The sequence below is a fragment of the Belonocnema kinseyi genome, chromosome 9, assembly GCF_010883055.1.
Source record: "Belonocnema kinseyi isolate 2016_QV_RU_SX_M_011 chromosome 9, B_treatae_v1, whole genome shotgun sequence".
Lineage (NCBI taxonomy): Eukaryota > Metazoa > Arthropoda > Insecta > Hymenoptera > Cynipidae > Belonocnema > Belonocnema kinseyi.
The window spans coordinates 42365927-42384143 of record NC_046665.1 but is presented as its reverse complement, the minus strand read 5'-3'; the positions used below and the strand labels follow the sequence as shown (position 1 = coordinate 42384143).

The window sequence follows — 18217 nt, the reverse complement described above, 5'->3', positions numbered from 1 at the left end:
TCCCAATTATAATTTTTCTTATCATTGTTCCATCCTTTTCCTCCATGTTCCCATCTTTTCTCCCTTTTACTGCTAATTCTTTTTTCACCCCTGACACCATGCGGCCCATCCTTTTCCCTTTAACGTGTTCCTTTCTTGCTTCTTGTATTGTCCACACATAACCTTTCGGTAACATCTTTTGTATTCCCTTCCAGTCCTTCTCATCTGCCCAAGTTTCACTCATCATAATCACATCCCACTTTTCTACCTCCTCCTAGAATCCTTTGTTCTTGTTCTTCAAACCTGACACATTCCAGAAAGCTATTTTCACGTTTCTCTCTTCCCTTCCCTCTTCTTTCCTCTTTACTTTGTTTCTCTTTTGCAGCTTGGAAACCCCTCTGATTTATTTCTAGCCTCTTTTTCGTCTCCCTTCCCCCTACCTTTCTCAAGACTTTATCCTTTTTTCCTTAATTCTTCTAATTCTTCATCCCATTACCATTCTTCCCCATTGATCCATAACCTGTCTCTCCCTATCCATACCATATGGCCCTTTTTCCTCTCTACCCAAGCCCTCTGCTCCAATTGGCCATCTCCTTTTCCTCTCCCTCCATGTCCGATCTTCTTCAATTCTTTCCCTTCTTCCTCTCAATAATTTTTTTCTCTCCATAATTTTCTTTTTCTCCTCCTCACCCACCACTTTTACTACAAACATTCCTTCTTTTGACCCATCCCCCCACTTTCAATGCTTTCAGCAACGTCAGCTGTTGCAGCCACTACGGTTTTCTGCTCTGTGCGATCGTCCAGTAACTGTTGCCCTCTGGCGTCAGTTTGTGGACTTCGCGTCGTCGGCATCCTACCTTACCCCAAGCTCTGTGACGTTTCCCGCCTTTATTTCCTACCTCTTGCCCCCCTGACCAAGCAACTATTTTTTCACTCCTAACCTTAAAAACTTCACACGCTCCAAATTTTCACTTCAAACCACTCACTTTCACCCTTCACACCTTTGCCTTCACTCACCCTTCTTCCTTTACACTCGATCTCCGCACTTTCTGCCTTTTCTGCATCCACTCACCCTTATTTCCTCCACCAAAGCCAAAATACACCACTTGACAAAAAGAGTTCTTTCGCGATCGGTACCGGAATCGGATATATTATTTTTATTAATTTTTTCAGCTATTAAAAAATGTAAACGTGCGTTTAACTACTTTTAACTTAAAAAGAAATCCATAATAATATAGTCAGAAGTAAAGGTTTTTATTAAATTTAAAATATTGTAAGTCTAAATTATTTCATTTTTATCCTATTTATTTGGAAATTTCTTAATGTAGAAAAAGAATCAGTATTTAATATTTAGCAATATTTGACTGTTCATTTAAGACGAGTAAATTGAAACCATATAATTAAAAGAAAACAATTTGAAACTGAATGGTTTTACATAGAAAGCTTTAAATCGCCAGATTTTCGAAAATTTTTTAAACTTTTAGCGTTACAATTTTAATTGTTCTATTTAAAAGTGTTTAATTTAATTAATTAAAAACTTGAAGTTAATTCAATTGATTAAAACGAAGTGTGTTAACATTTTTTTCAGAACTTCTAAATATATTTTAAAATTCATTGAAATTTTTTTGCAATTTTCGAAAATCCAGCAAATTAAATAAAATCCCTAAAATCTTCCATGTTCTCCATCATTATGCAATATTACTAGATCACCTGTTCCGAAAAGAGGATTACTGATTATTTTTGCATCTTACTGCCTTTTAAATCGTTCTTGTCTTTTTTGAATGGCAGTTCTTCCTTTTCCAAATATTCTTCATGCCTTTTTCGCCAAATGTCTAATAATTCTTTATGAGTTAACGACGTGGTTGTTGCTAAGCCTGAAGGTCAATTGGCTTTTCTTCCAAATATAATTTCAAACAGCGTTAAACCTGTACTCTCACAGGCTGCGGTATTAAATGCTAAGCATATTAGATTCAAGTTTTGGTCCCATTCTGTCTCGTCATCGGCCCTGTATGTCCTTAACAAATCTTGAATTGTTCCATGAGTTCTCTCGAGGGCTCCATTGCTTTGTGGCTGAAAAGTAGTTGTCTTGATGTGTTTGATTCTAAAAATAGGTTTTCAAATTTGTAAACAAGTTCCGATAGAAAGTTAGCGCCCTCGTCAGTCAAGATATGCTTTATAGAAGAAAATATGTAAATGTAATGATCTAGTAGGTTCGTTAGTATACTTTCACTCGTCGTTTCCCATATTGATATAAGAATTATATATTTCTTGGGCACATCTTGAAAGAATAAATTACATTTATTTCCCTTCGTTGTTTCCGGTCGGAATTTCTGGAATGACTGCTTCAACCTTGGGACGAATTCGAGTCAGTTTTTCGCGTTAGCATGTTTGACATTTTTGAACAAATTCAATTATGTCTTTTTACATATTTTCCTATGATGTTTGTTCGCTTTGTCTCTTGATTGTTTTATTTTCGCCAAAGTGACCAATCTGCTCTGAATTTTGTCTGTAGTAGAAAATTTAACGTATCTTCGATGCGTATACGTTCCGTAATTTTTATTCAGGGATCCTTCATATGAAATTTAAGTATGTACCAGGTTTTGTTTCTAGTCAAATCTGTAATTTTGATGCAGAGGAGTTTTATCCATTTTCCTTCGTCGTAGTCTAATAACTGGATTCTTAGCAAAGAGAAAATGTTTTGCTAATTTTAATACAATTCTTTCCGCTAACAACAGGTTTTATTTTTAATTTACTAGGAAGACCGTATTTTTTTTAATTTACATAATCGTTTTGAATTTCTTTTTCACCCGTCGCTTCATCATTTAGCAATATTTCAGAAATGGGTTCCTTGTCTTCGCCTGATGAAGATGAAGATGACGATAAATCAACTTCGTCAACTTCTTGGACGTAATCTACTTGGTTGATGTTGGCATTCTCTTCCGTTTGTTCTAAGAGCTTTTGATCTTGAATGGGGTGCATTCTCGAAAGCGCGTCAGCTGCCGTATTTTCCTTCCCTTTTTATACACGACCTTGTATGTGTATGCTTCCATCTGAAATCTCCACCTGCATGGAGGGCCTGTTACGCTAAAAAGCTACGTCAAACCTTGATAATCCGTTTGTATTATGAATTAATGTCCGAGAAGATATTGTCAAAGCCGCTCAACTGCCCAGACGATTGCTAATGATTCCTTTTCGGTTGTGGTGAAGTTTAGCTCAGGTTCATTTAAAGTTCTTAAGCTGTAACAAACTGGGCGTCCCTCTTGCGATAAGATTACCCTCAGTCCAAAATTACATGCGTCGGTGGTCAAAGTAAATGTGTCCTTGAAGTTGGGATATCTTAATACCAGTGCAGAGCAAAGAGCAACTTTCAACGTTTTAAAACTTTTTTCCCTAAATGGCGTACAGTTAAAGGGTTGATTTTTCTTCGTCAGTGCTGTTAAAGGTTTAGCTATACTAGAGAAGTGTTTTATAATTTTTCGGTAATATTCGGTAATTATTGATATGATTTTGGTTTCACTACGTTTTCCGTGATCATGTGTCCCATATTTTCTAGTTTCGGTCGAAGAAAATCACACTTATCTGGTTGAAGTTTAAGTCAAGTAGCCCGTAAACGTTTGAAGAAGGTAACCAGATTTTTGTTGTGTTCTTCGAGTGTGCTAAAAAAGAGAACAGTGTCGTCCAGATAAGCAAAGCATATTTTTCCTACTTTCCTAACTAGAGCATTTTTGAGTCTGAAAGGCATATGGTTATAGTGAAAATGTCCTTTAGGTATAGAAAATGCAGTATATATTTTTGATTCCACGTCCATGGGAATTTAATGAAATCCTGAGCGCAAATCAAAGGCTGAAAAGAATTTTGCTTTTCCAAGGTGGTTCAGAATTTCGTCGATTAGAGGAAGTGGGTGGGCATCTAGATTTGTTTTTTCAATCAGGTTCTTAAAATCGATTACAAGCCTCCATATAGGTTTTCCCGACGCGTCGCCTATTTTCATGACTACTCAAATTGGTAAATTGAATTGTAAATCCGAGGATTCTATTATTCTTTTAGTTAACATTTCATTTACGTGATTTGAGATTTCTTCTTTATGGCATTCCAGATTACGCAGTTCACGTGTGTTAATATTCGCTTCGACTTTTAGGATGATTTTATGTGACGCGAGACTTGTGAAGGGTAATGGATCTCCTTGTAGTGAGAAAATGTCCTGATAAGAGATGGCTATTTTTTAAATCTGTATTCTGTGTGCATCTTCGTTGTTTTCAACCCTCAAATTTCCGTTCAATAATTTTAATTCAGCGTTCCATTTCTTCTGCGTAATAAAAGCTACACGCTTCTCTCGTTCTTGGGCAACATTGATAAACTTGTAATTTCTCTCTTTATCACTTAATTTCAAATCTGTTTTGGTTTTGTTACTAACGGGACTCATAACTTGAGTCAACAATACAGTAAATAGAATTTGGAATGTGGGGATTATCTTCTATGGGAATGTGCCCCAGATTTTTGTTTGTTTTCACGCTTATTATTTTTATGGTGTTTTTGAGGAGTCAGAGGGAGCTGTTTGACAAGTCGAATTGATAAGAGTAGACAGAAATAGTGTTCCGATTATGCTTTCCTCGTGTATCGGAAATTTTTCCTGGTATAATAACAAAGATATGTTCTTTCCTTTGAAAATTAATCTTGGTGACTTCGTTTGTCCCATGCTTATCATTTTTAATTAAAACCTTTGTTTGTTCAAATTCTCTCGCGATATTTATTTATTAAATTTTTGTTTATTAGATTTATCGATGCGCCACCATCAACTAATAGTTTTACAGGATTAGTTGCTCCGTGTAACTGTGCTCTGATAGAATATAATTTTTCATATATCGCTGATACTCTGTCTCCGGCTCCGTTTCTCGGATACCTTCTTGTTCCTCCATTTTTCTTGTAGCTAAGCTGTTCGATCCGAAGGTCGGCCTCTCGGGGCTTTCGCCTGAAAATTGTGTTATTTAGAAAAACAGTAATTTTCAATGTGTCTAGGTATTTTGCAGTGACTTCAAAATAACTGGAGTCTCTTCTGCAAAGGTATGCTGTGATTTGAGAGATTTTTTATCGAACGGTATGTTTGTTCATTGAAATAAGAGTTAATGGTTTCAAAAGAAAAATTATTGAGGTTTGTGTGGATAGTACTTGGGATATAATCATGTTTCTTTCCAGACGAATATTATTTCTTTCAGATAACCAGACTTCTGATTGTATTGCCACGCGTTGTGCTTTTCTAACATTGTTTGGATTTTTTCTTCAAGCACGGTCTGAAATCTCTTCTCTTAAATTCATTACGTATTTTTCGAAAACTGTTTGCTTTTCATTCCTAATGCAAATTTCTCGTTCATGTGTTAAGGAATTTTTCGATCGAACATCATACAAAAGTTCATGAATTTGTTGGTTGAACCGTGCATTGAAATTCTGTGTATTTTTGCAGCTGCTTGGAATACTTGCGACAGTCTTGTGCAATAAGTTTCTAGTGATCCAGTGGTTCCAAAATTCGTTCTGAAAGCTTTGAAAAGATCCTCATAATCGTGAATTGATAAGAAACGAATAGATTTTTCCGCTTTTCCGTCGATTTTTTCTGCGATGATTCTGTATAATAAATCTCCTGGATTTGAACACTGTGATTTAATTCTTTTTACAAAAGTTATAGAGGGTTCAACTCCCACCTGCTCTAGATTCGTCATCGTTCTCCCTTTCAATTTCATCCGATGTAATCAAATTAAAATTCTCTGCTATAAAGCGAATTTCTTCTTTAAGAGTATTTATCGCGAGTTCCATATTTCACATCAGATCTGAAAATTTTTGTAGCATGCCGATTATATCTGTATTAGTAGCTACTAGGGGGGTATTTTCCGTCTCTGAAGATAGATTTTTCTTAATTTCGTCTTCCATGGCTTCTTCTTATTATTAGTGTGTGCTTAACCGTAAACCTAGTTTTAAGCTGCCTGTTTATGTTAACGGGTGTCGGGCGGTGTATTGCGCTGCGTTATTTAATCTATATATCGTTCGGTACAATGAAATACTTACGTACGCGTATAATTTATGGAAAAGTCAACCCTCTAACGTTCTTTAACGGGTTTTAAAGAAAGGTCTAGTCTCGCGTTGTCCATTAGCCTTACGAGATTTAGGAGAGTCGTTACAGAACACTACTTTTTCTTTAAATGTATTCCTCTTTTTTTTACTTATTTGAGATTCCTAAAGAAGATTGTTGGTGGCTGCTACAGTGGTTTTACTCGTTCTGGTCAGCCGTGGGTTTTACAGTTCGTGAATACCGCAATTTCAACGCTGCCAACTTGGTTGGGTGACGTCTCGCCTTATAGCCTAATTTTCAAAACAAGGAATCACTGTGAGCCTACTTAGTGCAGCCCAGTAAGTGTTTTCCTGATTCTAATTCTGTAGGAAGGTTCTTATTGATACTTTATGAGAATGACGTATCAATCAAAAGTATCTGGGCATGGACCGCCAATTTATGTGACGGTCTGAATGAAAAGTCACTTTAATTTAATTTCTCCTAAAGCAGATTCGTAGATCTCGTTAGATCATTTATTTAAATGTGTAACGAGAGGTTACAACTATCACCAAGACCAACCCATTTAAGTGACTGCTGGAAACCCTGAACGGAAGTTCAACTCGACACGACGAACCGATCACATCGAAGAGCTCGTGCCCAGGGAAGACTTTCGTACTCTCCCTACCAGTAGGTGTACCTATGGTGGTGGGAGTACCGACGAAAATCGCAAGGAATAGGCTTACCTATACTTGCCATTCTCAGAAGCTCCTGAAAGAAAGGAATTCACAATCAACAGGAGCACCTGTGACTGCCAATTCCGAAAGCCGCATGAATGTCAGCCAACAGGCGCACCTGCGGTTCCCATTTTGCGCATTACTGACAAATCAAAATTACCGATTTGACCGACGCTACGGACTTTACGGATGCATATACGATTTCTGTAATGACCAGGCGCACTTATCGTTATAAAAATCAGACATATATGTTAACTGACAGGCGCACCTGTAATTGTCATTTATTACCGTTTTCGACTTTACCGACATTTATAAAAATACTGTGGCATAAAATCATATTCAACAGGAGCATCTGTGGATGCCATTTTAGCCGATATAAACGCTAACCTGTAGGTGCACCTATGGTTACCGTTTACCATAGACCTACCGTAGAGGGGATACTTTATGGCGCGGATATTAGTAAAACCGATTATTGTTGATTTCCGTTTTTGTACTTTAGAACGTTCTCTTTTTATTTATAATTTCAGGAACCGGAATAACGTGTAAGGGAATTTTATTCTTTCCGCCTACGTTCAGTATTCTTTCCAAATCTCATATAACCACAAGCAAATTCAAATTAATGTAATAAGAGTGACACTCATCACAACATACACACTTACGATGTAACCGCGCAACACACAACTACACTTAGCATTGCAATATTCGTACATACACACACACACTCACATATACACGCACCCGCAACACAGAACACTAGGGCTTAAGTTAAAGTTGTAACGATTAGTAGGAAAATAACTATTTTAATAATGATTGTAAATTAAAAAGATCTGGTTTTAATTGTCTCTAAGACCTTACCCTGTCTAGACTGAAGTGTCCGATCAAACAATTTATAGAGAGGAAACAAAACGGATCGTCGCAAATTAAACACAAGTTGCCTTTGTAGCAGTCAGACAAGGAATTACTTTGGGGTCGAGGCCCTGCTAGTTGGCTCCCGCGATCCATGAGTACAGTCTCATCCCGTTATCATAAAAAGGAAGGGAGTGATATCTATTCTTAACCTACAAAACTATTCTGTTTTAGAAGAGTGCGTTTATAAAGCTAGATTATTTTTGCTTATTGTTTTTAGCGTTACAGTGTATCGCCCGTCTCATTTCTGCGACCTTGAAACTTAAAGATTCTCATGTCTCAAGGGGCTGGAGGGGCCCCACCTCTACCGCGACTTTCAGATTATTTTTTTCAAGCGACGTTCATTGGTTGCCCCGTTCTTGTATCGACGACAATTCTTTAAGCAAATTTTTAACTACGCACGTGCCGAAAATACTACACGCGTGAAAGTGTTTATGAAGTTTTGTTGTTCCGTGTGTAACCGCACACGCGTTTTTATTTTGGAGAAAATATTCTAACAAGCGTAAAAGTGAGTTATAAAGGTCTGATAATTGATAGTTTTCATGTGTATAGTGCTAGCAGGCGAGGTGGAAACGCCAGCTGTCAAAAAGGTTAGTACATGGTACTGCAACTGCATTAACCATTTTGCAGAAAATCTTATGAACGTAAAGGTAAGTTATAATTGCTTGAAGCCCTTTCAGTTTCACGAAATAAAAACAACTATTCAAAAATTTGAGGTTACTTTATCATTAACCTGAAATTTCGGATATTTTTTTCGTGACAACAGAAGGCCGTCAATCGACAAAAGAATAGAACCTGACTGAGAAAATATATTCGACATTTTAGAAATATTACTATTTTTACATTTAAGACTTACTTTAACGTTTAGAATATTTTCTCGAAAAAGTCTGCATTCTGACGGCGTCATACTAAAATACTTAATTTAAACTTCCTGCTCTTCGGGGCTCTTTTTTTCTTTTTGTCAGCCATTGACACGAACATGGAAGAGAGCGTATTCGCTTGCCCCAACTCGGGTAGGCCATCTGGCGGTGATTGCGAGCAACTATCGATAGGTGAAAACTCAAAAGGACTTAAGTCAGTCGCTGGCAGTTTCTTATTATTAATGCTGATTTTAACTACAACTGAAAATGCCCGCAACGCGAAAAATCTGCTCATCTGTCAATTGTAAAAATATTCCGAAGGCTGTTCTGTAGTTTCACTTATTCCTTAGAGTTAAACAGATGATACGAGAATGGTTGAAGCTCTGTAAATTACCAGAGAGTGCTCTTACCTCATTCTCAGGGATTTGCAGTTCTCACTTTACTGATGAGGATTATCAAGACTCTCGTGAGTATTAAGTGGTGCTTGTGCATAAATAAAGCTGGATTATCTAAAACGAAGTATTTTACTGGTGATAATTTGAAACGCAGAAGACTGAAACCACATGCCCACCCTCAAAAGAATTTGCCTAAAGTCAACTGTTCATGCATGCACAAGTTTAGAAGCACCACTTAATACTTACGAGGTTCTTGATAATCCTCAGCAGTAAAGTGAGAACTGCAAATCCATGAGAAAATTTTTCTTGTCTCATCTGTTCAACTCTAGGGAATAAGTGAAACGACAGACCAGCCTTCGGAATATTTTTACAATTGACAAATGCACACATTATTCGCGTTGCAGACATTTTTAGTTGTAGGTAAAATCAGTAGTGATAAAAAAACGCTATCAACTGACTTCAGCCGTTTTGAATTTTGACCTATCGATAGCTGTTCGAAATGGTTCAGCCGGCAGATCGCGTACTCGAGTTGGGGAAGCGAATAGGGAGCGTGGTGGGAGTTGACGCAACTGCGCAATCTAAATTAGACGTGTACAGGGGACTTGAAATGGATTTTTATATGAAGGAAACTACTTTACGATTAGATCTTTTTTCAATAACCCATAACGTTTAAAAATATCAATGCTTTGCATAATTTGTAATTGATTAATAACACTGGCCCACAAAAAACAAAAATTTGTCTGCATGAGACAAGTGACTAGGTTACCCTTTTGGATTTTGAGCCGCTGAATCCGAATATGGCCTTAGAATTTGTCCTTTATGTCTCAGTTTTCTCCTAGATGCGAAAAGTAGGGAAAATCCTAGGGATTTTCTGGTCACACAGGGCATAAACAAAATTTGTCTGCACGAAACAAGTGATTAAGCTACCCTTATGGATTTTGAGCCGCTTCATCCAAATCTGGCCTCAGAATTTCTCGTACACGTTTCAGTTTTCCCCTAGATTCAGAAAATAGACAAAAACCTGGGGATATTCTGGATGTTATTTTGATCATACCAGTATACGCGAAAATAGACAGATGGATGTTATATTCTTAAGTGACGCGACTTATAGAGACTTAAATTGTACACCGAAATTCTCTAGTGTGCGTTCCGTTTCTCCTAGCTTGGGTAATTCTAGGGAAATTGAAGGTGTTTCTCATATTATATAGATTTGTACAGGAAAAATAACAAAAAAGCCATATCCTTTGCAGATTTGCGTGCTAAATCTAAATACGAACCCCAAATTTTTCGGGTTTGTTTCATTTTCGCTTTAGATGCAAAATGTAGGGAAAAGCCTAGGGAATTTTTGGTCACACAGGCCCACCAAAAAAACGTTGTTTGCACGGGACAAGTGACTGATTTCGCATGCAAAACTGTAAAGGATATTATGTTTTTGTTATTTTTCCCCGTGTAAATCTATATAATCTGAGAAAGCCGTTGCACTTAAGTATATAATATCGATGTGCCTATTTTTGCGTATACTGGTATCATCAAAATAATGTGCAAGTTATCCCTAGGGGTTTCCTCATTTTCTGCATCTGGGGGGAAACTGAGACGCGTAAGATCAATTCTGAGGCCAGATTTGGACTCAGCGGCTAAAAATCCATAAGGGTAGCCTAGTCACTTGTCTCGTGCAGACAACTTTTTTGTATGGGCTGTGTAATTTATGCACATATATGTGTTTCTTTAATATTTGTTTTTAGGAAAAGGGGAAGTGTACATTAAGGTGGTCCAAAAAATAACTTCCTAATAGAGGGCATGCCACCCTCCCCTCCCCCATTTTGTGAGGTCGGAAAAGAAATTCCCTCCAAGTTTAAGCCAAATCGGTTAATATTAAGACGTGCCGCAAAGGCCCTGAAATTCCAATAAGATTAACATGGGGAAATTTTGATTTTCGGAAAAATGGGATTCAGGTTTCTGGATTTAAACTTAGCTTGAAGGAGATATTAAGAATTTGTTGGGGAGTCCCTAATCAATCATTTCCATTAAATTACTTTAAGCCCCAAAATGCCCCAAAAACTCAAATTGACATTTTTGCCCAAAATTGACACATAAATGCTCTGTTTTTACTTTTTTTGCCATCAAATATTTTTGTTTGTCAAATGGAATGTTTTTAAGTATTTTGCAACAAATTAACAATTGTTGAAGCACTGTATTTTTGTTTAAATGATTTTTTTTTAAACTCACTCATTGAAATGTAGATTTTTTATGTTTGATTGGACAATTGGACATTTTTAGGGATAATGATCTTTGTTTCAAGCATTTAGTATTTGCTTAAACAATTAATTATTATTTAATTGTAACTTTTTCTTTAAAAAAGGTATAAAACTCTGGTTTAAAAAAAATTAGTTAGCTTTTCTGCTTATTATTAAATATCGACGTCATTTAGATATTAGTACCTTATTTTGTAATAAATTCTTATTTGTTTAAATAAATTTTGTTTTTTTAGGCAATTTTTTTTTTAAATAAATTTGTGAAATTTTTGTTTTTTGCAATTATTGTGGTAATTTTTCATTGATAAAAATAAATTTTTTTTAATTTCCAGTGACATTAAACAAATAAACAGATTTTTAATTCCTTTGAGAATACAAACAGCTAATCTGCGGGATCAGCATAATAAAAAAAAATTACTTCAAGCTTTCAGAGCACAAACGAGTATGTCTACGAGGGTGATTTAAAGGAAAAAATTATACAAATAATTTCAGAACGAAAAAATTGAATGTCGTTTTTATAGAATTAAGTTTTACTAAAAAAATAAACTTTTCTGGACCAATGTAAAACATTTTATGAACAAATATAAGTTATTTAAAGCATTTGTTTGACGTTTAAATATTTAGCAAAAAGCGATATACTTAATTGAATTAAGAAAAAAATCAGATTTTTGAATCACAATTTCCAATAAAATGTTACATATTATATTTAATAAATTTATTAAAGAATACGATAATGGTTTGGAAAAAAAATTTTGCTCTTTATAATAACAAATTACCACGATAATGACAGAAAAACAGAAATTTTAAACATTCATTTCCGAAAAAAAATTCTTTAAACAAACAAAATTTATTTAAACAAATAAGAATTTATTACAAAATAAGAAACTAGTATATAAATGACGTAGATATTTAATAATAAGCAGAAAAGCTAACTTTTTTTTTAACTAGAGTTTTATACTCCTTTTTAAGAAAAAGTTACAATTAAATAATAATAAATTGTTTAAACAATTACTAAATGCTTGAAAAAAAGATCATTATTCCTAAAAATGATCAATTTTCCAATAAAACATAAAAAATCTACCTTTCAATGAGTGAGTGCAAAAAAAATTATTTAAACAAAAATAAATTGTTTAAGCAAATTGTTAATTATTTGAAAAATACTTAAAACCATTCCACTTGACAAATAAGTAAGCTAAGTTTAAATCCAGAAACCTAAATCCCATTTTTTCGAAAACCAAAATTTCCCCATGTTAATCTTATAGGATTTTCAGGGCCTTTACGGCACGCGTTAATATTAACCGATTTGGCTCAAACTTTAACGGAATTTTCTTCCGGGAACCTTAGAAAATGGGAGGGGGGGGGGGGGGGGGGGGGGGGGGGGTGGAGTGGTATGCCCTCTATTCGAAAGTCGGTTTTTTGGACCAGCCTAGTGTACATATACGTACATTTAATTGAGCATCTCTTCTCATTATCAATTTCGAGTGTTTAATGATTTATTGACATCTGGCCCATTAAATACTTCACAAAAAGTGATAATGTTACTTGGTGTGGTCCACATTGAATCCAAGCGAGAAATCAGATACTTATGAGAAAATTACAGATGTCAGTTAAGAAAATTAGGTTAAAATTTTTAACTTGAAAATTTTTATTTCGTGATTATATTTGCAGCAATTTATCTTAAAATTTAAATTTTAGGAATTCATTTAATATACAATACAAATTATTAAATTAACATCTGCATAATGAAATTCATATTGATAAAATTACGGGAAATAAGTGGACTGCTCCGCTATATATAAGATATCCCGTCGGGATCTTAATGCGTAAAATGACACCTGCCCACTCAAGTCTTGGACGTCAAAAATGACATCGTATATTTGTTTACTATCTCAATTTCCGACGTAGTTTCCTACATACTTTACGACGTCGGAATTTTATTCACTCTTTGCACTTGAAAAACTAGAGGTCGGGCATGGCAAGACACTTGGAAATATTTGGCTAGAGCATGGGTCACGGCTGAACGTCTCTAAATGGTAAGTTCACTACCTGGGTGCACTGGGTCGCGCACCAGGTAGTTTAGCACGTATTCTACAAGAACTTTTTAAGAATGTAAATCTTTCCGATTGCCAAAATAACTAATATTAGTGAGTCGACGATCCGGGTGTATCAGGTGGCGCTCCAGGAGGCGCGTATTCTACGGGAACTTTTACAAAATTTAGATTGTTCCAACATCCAAAATTACTAAAAATTGTGAGTCGACGATCCGGATGCACCAGATCGAGCAGTAGGTAATAAAATACGTATTCTAAGAGAACTTCTTCAAAATTTCAATTTTGTGAATAATAAAAACAATTCCAAATGATGAGTAGACGACGCAGGTGAACCAGGTCGCACCTCAGGTAGTGTAGCACGTATTCTACGAGAACTTTATCAAAATTTAGATTGTTTAAACAGCCCTGATTACTAAAAATGGCGAGTCGACGATCTGAGGGAACTGGGTTGCGCACTAGGTAGTTTAACACGTATTATACTAGAACTTTTTCAACATGTAAATTTTGCGAATAACGAAAACTTCAAATCGTGATTCGACGACCCGGGTGTGTCTGGCCGCGCTCGAGGTTGTTCAGCAAGTATTCTACGGGAATTTTCCAAGAATTTGAATTGTGCCAACTGCCAAAATAACAACCATTGGTGAGTCGACTAGAGTAAACCAGGTCGCGCACTAGGTAGCTTAGCACGTATTTAACAAGAACTTTTTCAAAATTTTAATTGTTCCAACGCACCAATTGGAATTTGTATTGTTATCCACAATATTTAAATTTTCAAAAAATTCTCGTAGAATACATATTAAACTACCTGATGCTCGATCTGGTGCACCCGCATCGTCGATTGACAATTTTTAGTTTATTTATATGTTGGAACAAATTAAATTTTGAAAAAGTTCTTGTAGAATACGTGCTGAGCTACCTGGTGCACGGCCAGGTTCACCCTTGGCGTGTACTCATCATTTGGAATTGTTTCTGTTATCCAGAATATGCACATTTTTTTAAAGTTCTCATAGAATACGTATTATACCACCTGCTCTTCGATCTAGCGCATCCGGATCGTTGACTCACAATTTTTAGTAATTTTGTTTGTGAAAACAATCTAAATTTTGAAAAACTTCTCGTAGAATACGTGCTACACTACCTGAGGTGCGACCTGGTTCACCTGCGTCGTCTACTCATCATTTGGAATCATTTTCGTTAATCACAAAATTTAAGTTTTTAAAAGGTTCTCGTAGAATACGTATTAAACTACCTGGTGCTCGAGCCGGTGCACCCAGATCATCGACTCACAATTTCGAGTAATTTTGGCTGTTAGAACAATCTAAATTTTGAAAAAGTTCTCGTAGAATACGTGCTAAACTACCTGAGGTGCGACCTGGTTCACTCAGGTCGTCGAATCACCATTTGAAATTGTTTTCATTATTCACAAAATTTAAATTTCAAAAAAGTTCTCGTAGAATACGTATTATACTATCTGGCGCTCGGTCTGGTGCACCCGGATCGTCGATTTACAATTTTTAGTAATTTTGACTGTTGTAGCAATCTAAATTTTGAAAAAGTTCTCGTACAATACGTGCTAAGCTACCTGAGGTGCGACTTGGTGCACCCGAGTCGTCGACTGACCATTTGGAATACGTGCTAAACTACCTGGTGCGCGACCCGGTGCACTTGGGAAGTGAAATTACCATTTAGAGACGTGTCGGCTATTGGCAAACCTAAGATTTTCATTTTTAACGCAAGCTAATTTTCTCTGCCACTTCCATGTTCTTAGGATTATTCATTTGTGTTTAGCGTGTCCTAGGCATGGGAGACGGACGAGTAACCATTCGAGACTGTGTTTTCTCAGTTTAAGTTTAATGCCTAAGATTAGCCCTGACATAAAGCTTTTTCATAGTTTCATTAAAAGTGGATTTTCACTGCAACAAAGTGTATACAACGACTCAAATAGATTCACTGGAGCCACTCCAGTTTGGAGTAAATTCCATAAATCTATTGCTTGAAGTGACCTCCGTGTGTTAGAGTGAAAATTTTAACTCTGAGAGCGCTCTAATTTGATTTTTGAAAGGCCAAGTTGTATTCGTACACTGAAGGATTAATGTTCTAGAAAAACGCATCGTTCGGATACAACAGATGTAGTTGAATTAGAAAAATGTCAAGCAGAAAGGGGATTAAAGGGAAATTAACCATTTGTTTTCAATTTGCAAATTAAATTAAAAAAAGGTATATAATAATTCCAGTATCGGATGCTCAATTTACCTCCCTAGCTCCTTTTTTCGAACGCTTTCTCTCGAGTTTTGGAGTTTGTTGCAGTAAAGTGTAGTCACCACTAGCTCCGCCGCTTCGCTGTCGAGTTAAAGGTGGATGCGAAGCGCTTGTAATTCGCGTGGGTGGCGAAAACTGGATACCCTGGGGTAACATAGAATACCCCGCATACCCGGCGTAACCACATGGGGTTGGAGTGAAAGGAGAAGTCGCTGGAAACTGGTTCGCAACTACTGGTGCCCAATACTGATGCGAAAACTGCGCTGGTGAGCTTCCTGTTACAGATGAAGACACAATAAAAAATTTATATTAAATATGATGGGATTTTTTAATTGATTTCAACATGTGTTTTAGAATATATTTGGAAGAAGTCCAATTAAAAAGATTCATACTACAAGCATAATGTGCGAAAAAAATCTTAATTTTTCATACGACCATTGCCATTCGGTCACATTAATAACATGCAAAATATCAATATTTTGTACACTATATATAAATAGTATATAACTATTTCACCTGGGCACGTGAACGTCTGTAACATTTTTTCTTAACTCTACCCTATCCATTCTCATAAGAATTTTCACAACATCACGAAACTTGGCGTGAATCGCAAGGAACTTTATAAAAGATTAAAGACTTCATCAAGTAAACCGACCGTGTATCTATTTTATCATTTTAAATCTTAAGATAACATTTTATTTAAAATTATAATTTGAAAATATCAGGTAATCGTTTTAACGATCCCCCGCCGCACAGTGGGGTATTTTGGATTTGTTTTTGCAAATAATCGAAGACTCTTCAATTTTTAACCGAATTGAATTTTTTGTAAATACTCGTGAATAAATTTACTGTCGAAGAGATACGCCACTATTACGGTTTGAATCGTCAGTACGTCAAAAAAACCTCGACCGATGTCGGCAGTCGTCGGTTATGAACGTGTATTAACTATTATTTAAAACTTTCATTGCAAAAATAGAATGAGAATAGAAAGGTTTGCACTTTTAATGGTTGAAAACATAAATAACAATGAGCATGAAGCATTGTTTGTACGAATTACCAAATATTACTGACAGCTGAATAGGTTAAAAATCGACCGAAGACTGCCGACGTTCGACAACGTTTTTTTTTTAAATACTCACGTTTCAAACAATAATAGTGGCGTATCTCTCCGACAGTAAATTTATTCACGAGCATTTAAAAAAAATTCAATTCGGTTGAAAATTGACGAGTCGTCGATTATTTGCACGAGCAAATCCAAAATACCCCACTGTGCGCTGGCTCACACTTCCAAATGATCAACCATGATATTTTCGTTAATCCCTTTAAAGTCTGACGACAACTCTTTATCACGGGTCAATAAAATATCTTTAAGGATACACTGAGAAGAAATGCTATTGAATGAAATGTATTTACTTTCGAGTTCGATCAAAAGCAGACCTTATTGATTGAAATGGCTTCACTATTGAATTTACAGTATAGCTGTCGAATTCACAGTACTTTTTTCTCAGTGTAGGGATTAAGGTATACAGAACATATGAAGGATGGGGTAGGATGACAAAAGTGGAAAAGAGTGTTGTAAAGTGGATAAGAGGGTTACAGGGGGGCTAGAAAAGGATATGGTAGTGAGGGATAAGGGTAGAAAGGCTCAGGAGATAGAGGGTTCAGAGAGGAGTAGCCAAGGATCAGGGCAAAGTAAGGTAGCGGATACAGAGGAGCAGAAGTATAGTGATATATTGAGGATAGGGAGGTTTGTGATTGGGGAGAAAGAGTGATGCCGTGAGCAGAGAGAAGTATTGAGATTTACTGGGGATAAAAAAGTGTTCGATGGGGAGGGAGATGGGTGTAGAGAGGGATGAGGTTGGGGTGAGTTGGGGTGTTAGTTTTAAACAGTGAATGTAAGAGGGCTGAAAGGCAGTGCGTTTAGAGGGGGAGAGACTAACTAAGTAGACGCTTTAGATCAGACATGCCCAACCTGGAGAAATTCCCGCCAGCAATATCAAATATAAATCAAATATAAATCAATATAAATTTGTAATGGTGACTAGAATTTTAATTATTTTATTTCAGCATAATTACATTCATTTTCAAATAATGTAATTCAAAGGAGAATTGTGCAAAGTATTTATTTATTTTACATTATTCAATATTTTAATATTACAGTTGTGGTTGACTGATACTTTTGAAAATTTAACAATATACTAACATGATGTATAAGGTAGAAGGATAAGTTATGTAATTGTAATATGTTAATAATAACTTACATTCAAGGTTAATGTACATTTGTGCAAAAAAGAAAAACTTTGTATAATTCTCTTTTTAATTATATTTATTGTTAATAAATGTAAAAATACTAAAATAAAATAATTAAAACTCTAGTCACTATTACAAATTTATATTGAAAAGTTAGTCGCCCCAAGCACCCTGTCAGATATTTCGTATCTGCGTACATATTTAAAAAAATTTTTTTACCGGCTTTTCTCGATTTGACCTTCAAATGACCTTGAACCTGAAGCGATAGAGTTCAACGGGTGCCAGATTCGTAATTAGCGACTCCAAAAACCTATAACGTATTTTTTTGGATTTTTTTACCGGTTTCTCTCGATTTGACCTTCCAATGACCTTGAACCTGACGCGATAAAAAACAAAGGACGCCAGATTTGTATTCGGCGACCCCGAAAACCATAGTAAACCCGAGCTAACCTCAGAATACATGTTTAAGTGTGTCAAATCTCTCGAAAATACAG

At 35.9% G+C, this 18217-nt stretch overlaps 1 protein-coding gene across 2 annotated transcripts in view; it reads right to left on the bottom strand.

Annotated features, from left to right (window-relative positions):
• Positions 1-18217, bottom strand: part of LOC117179844 (blood vessel epicardial substance-like) — a 153094-nt gene that overhangs the window by 6081 nt on the left and 128796 nt on the right. For both annotated transcript variants that reach the window (XM_033371993.1, XM_033371992.1), the window contains exon 6: positions 15468-15748. In XM_033371993.1, the coding sequence (XP_033227884.1) occupies positions 15468-15748 (281 nt within the window). The remainder of the gene's footprint in view (positions 1-15467; positions 15749-18217) is intronic.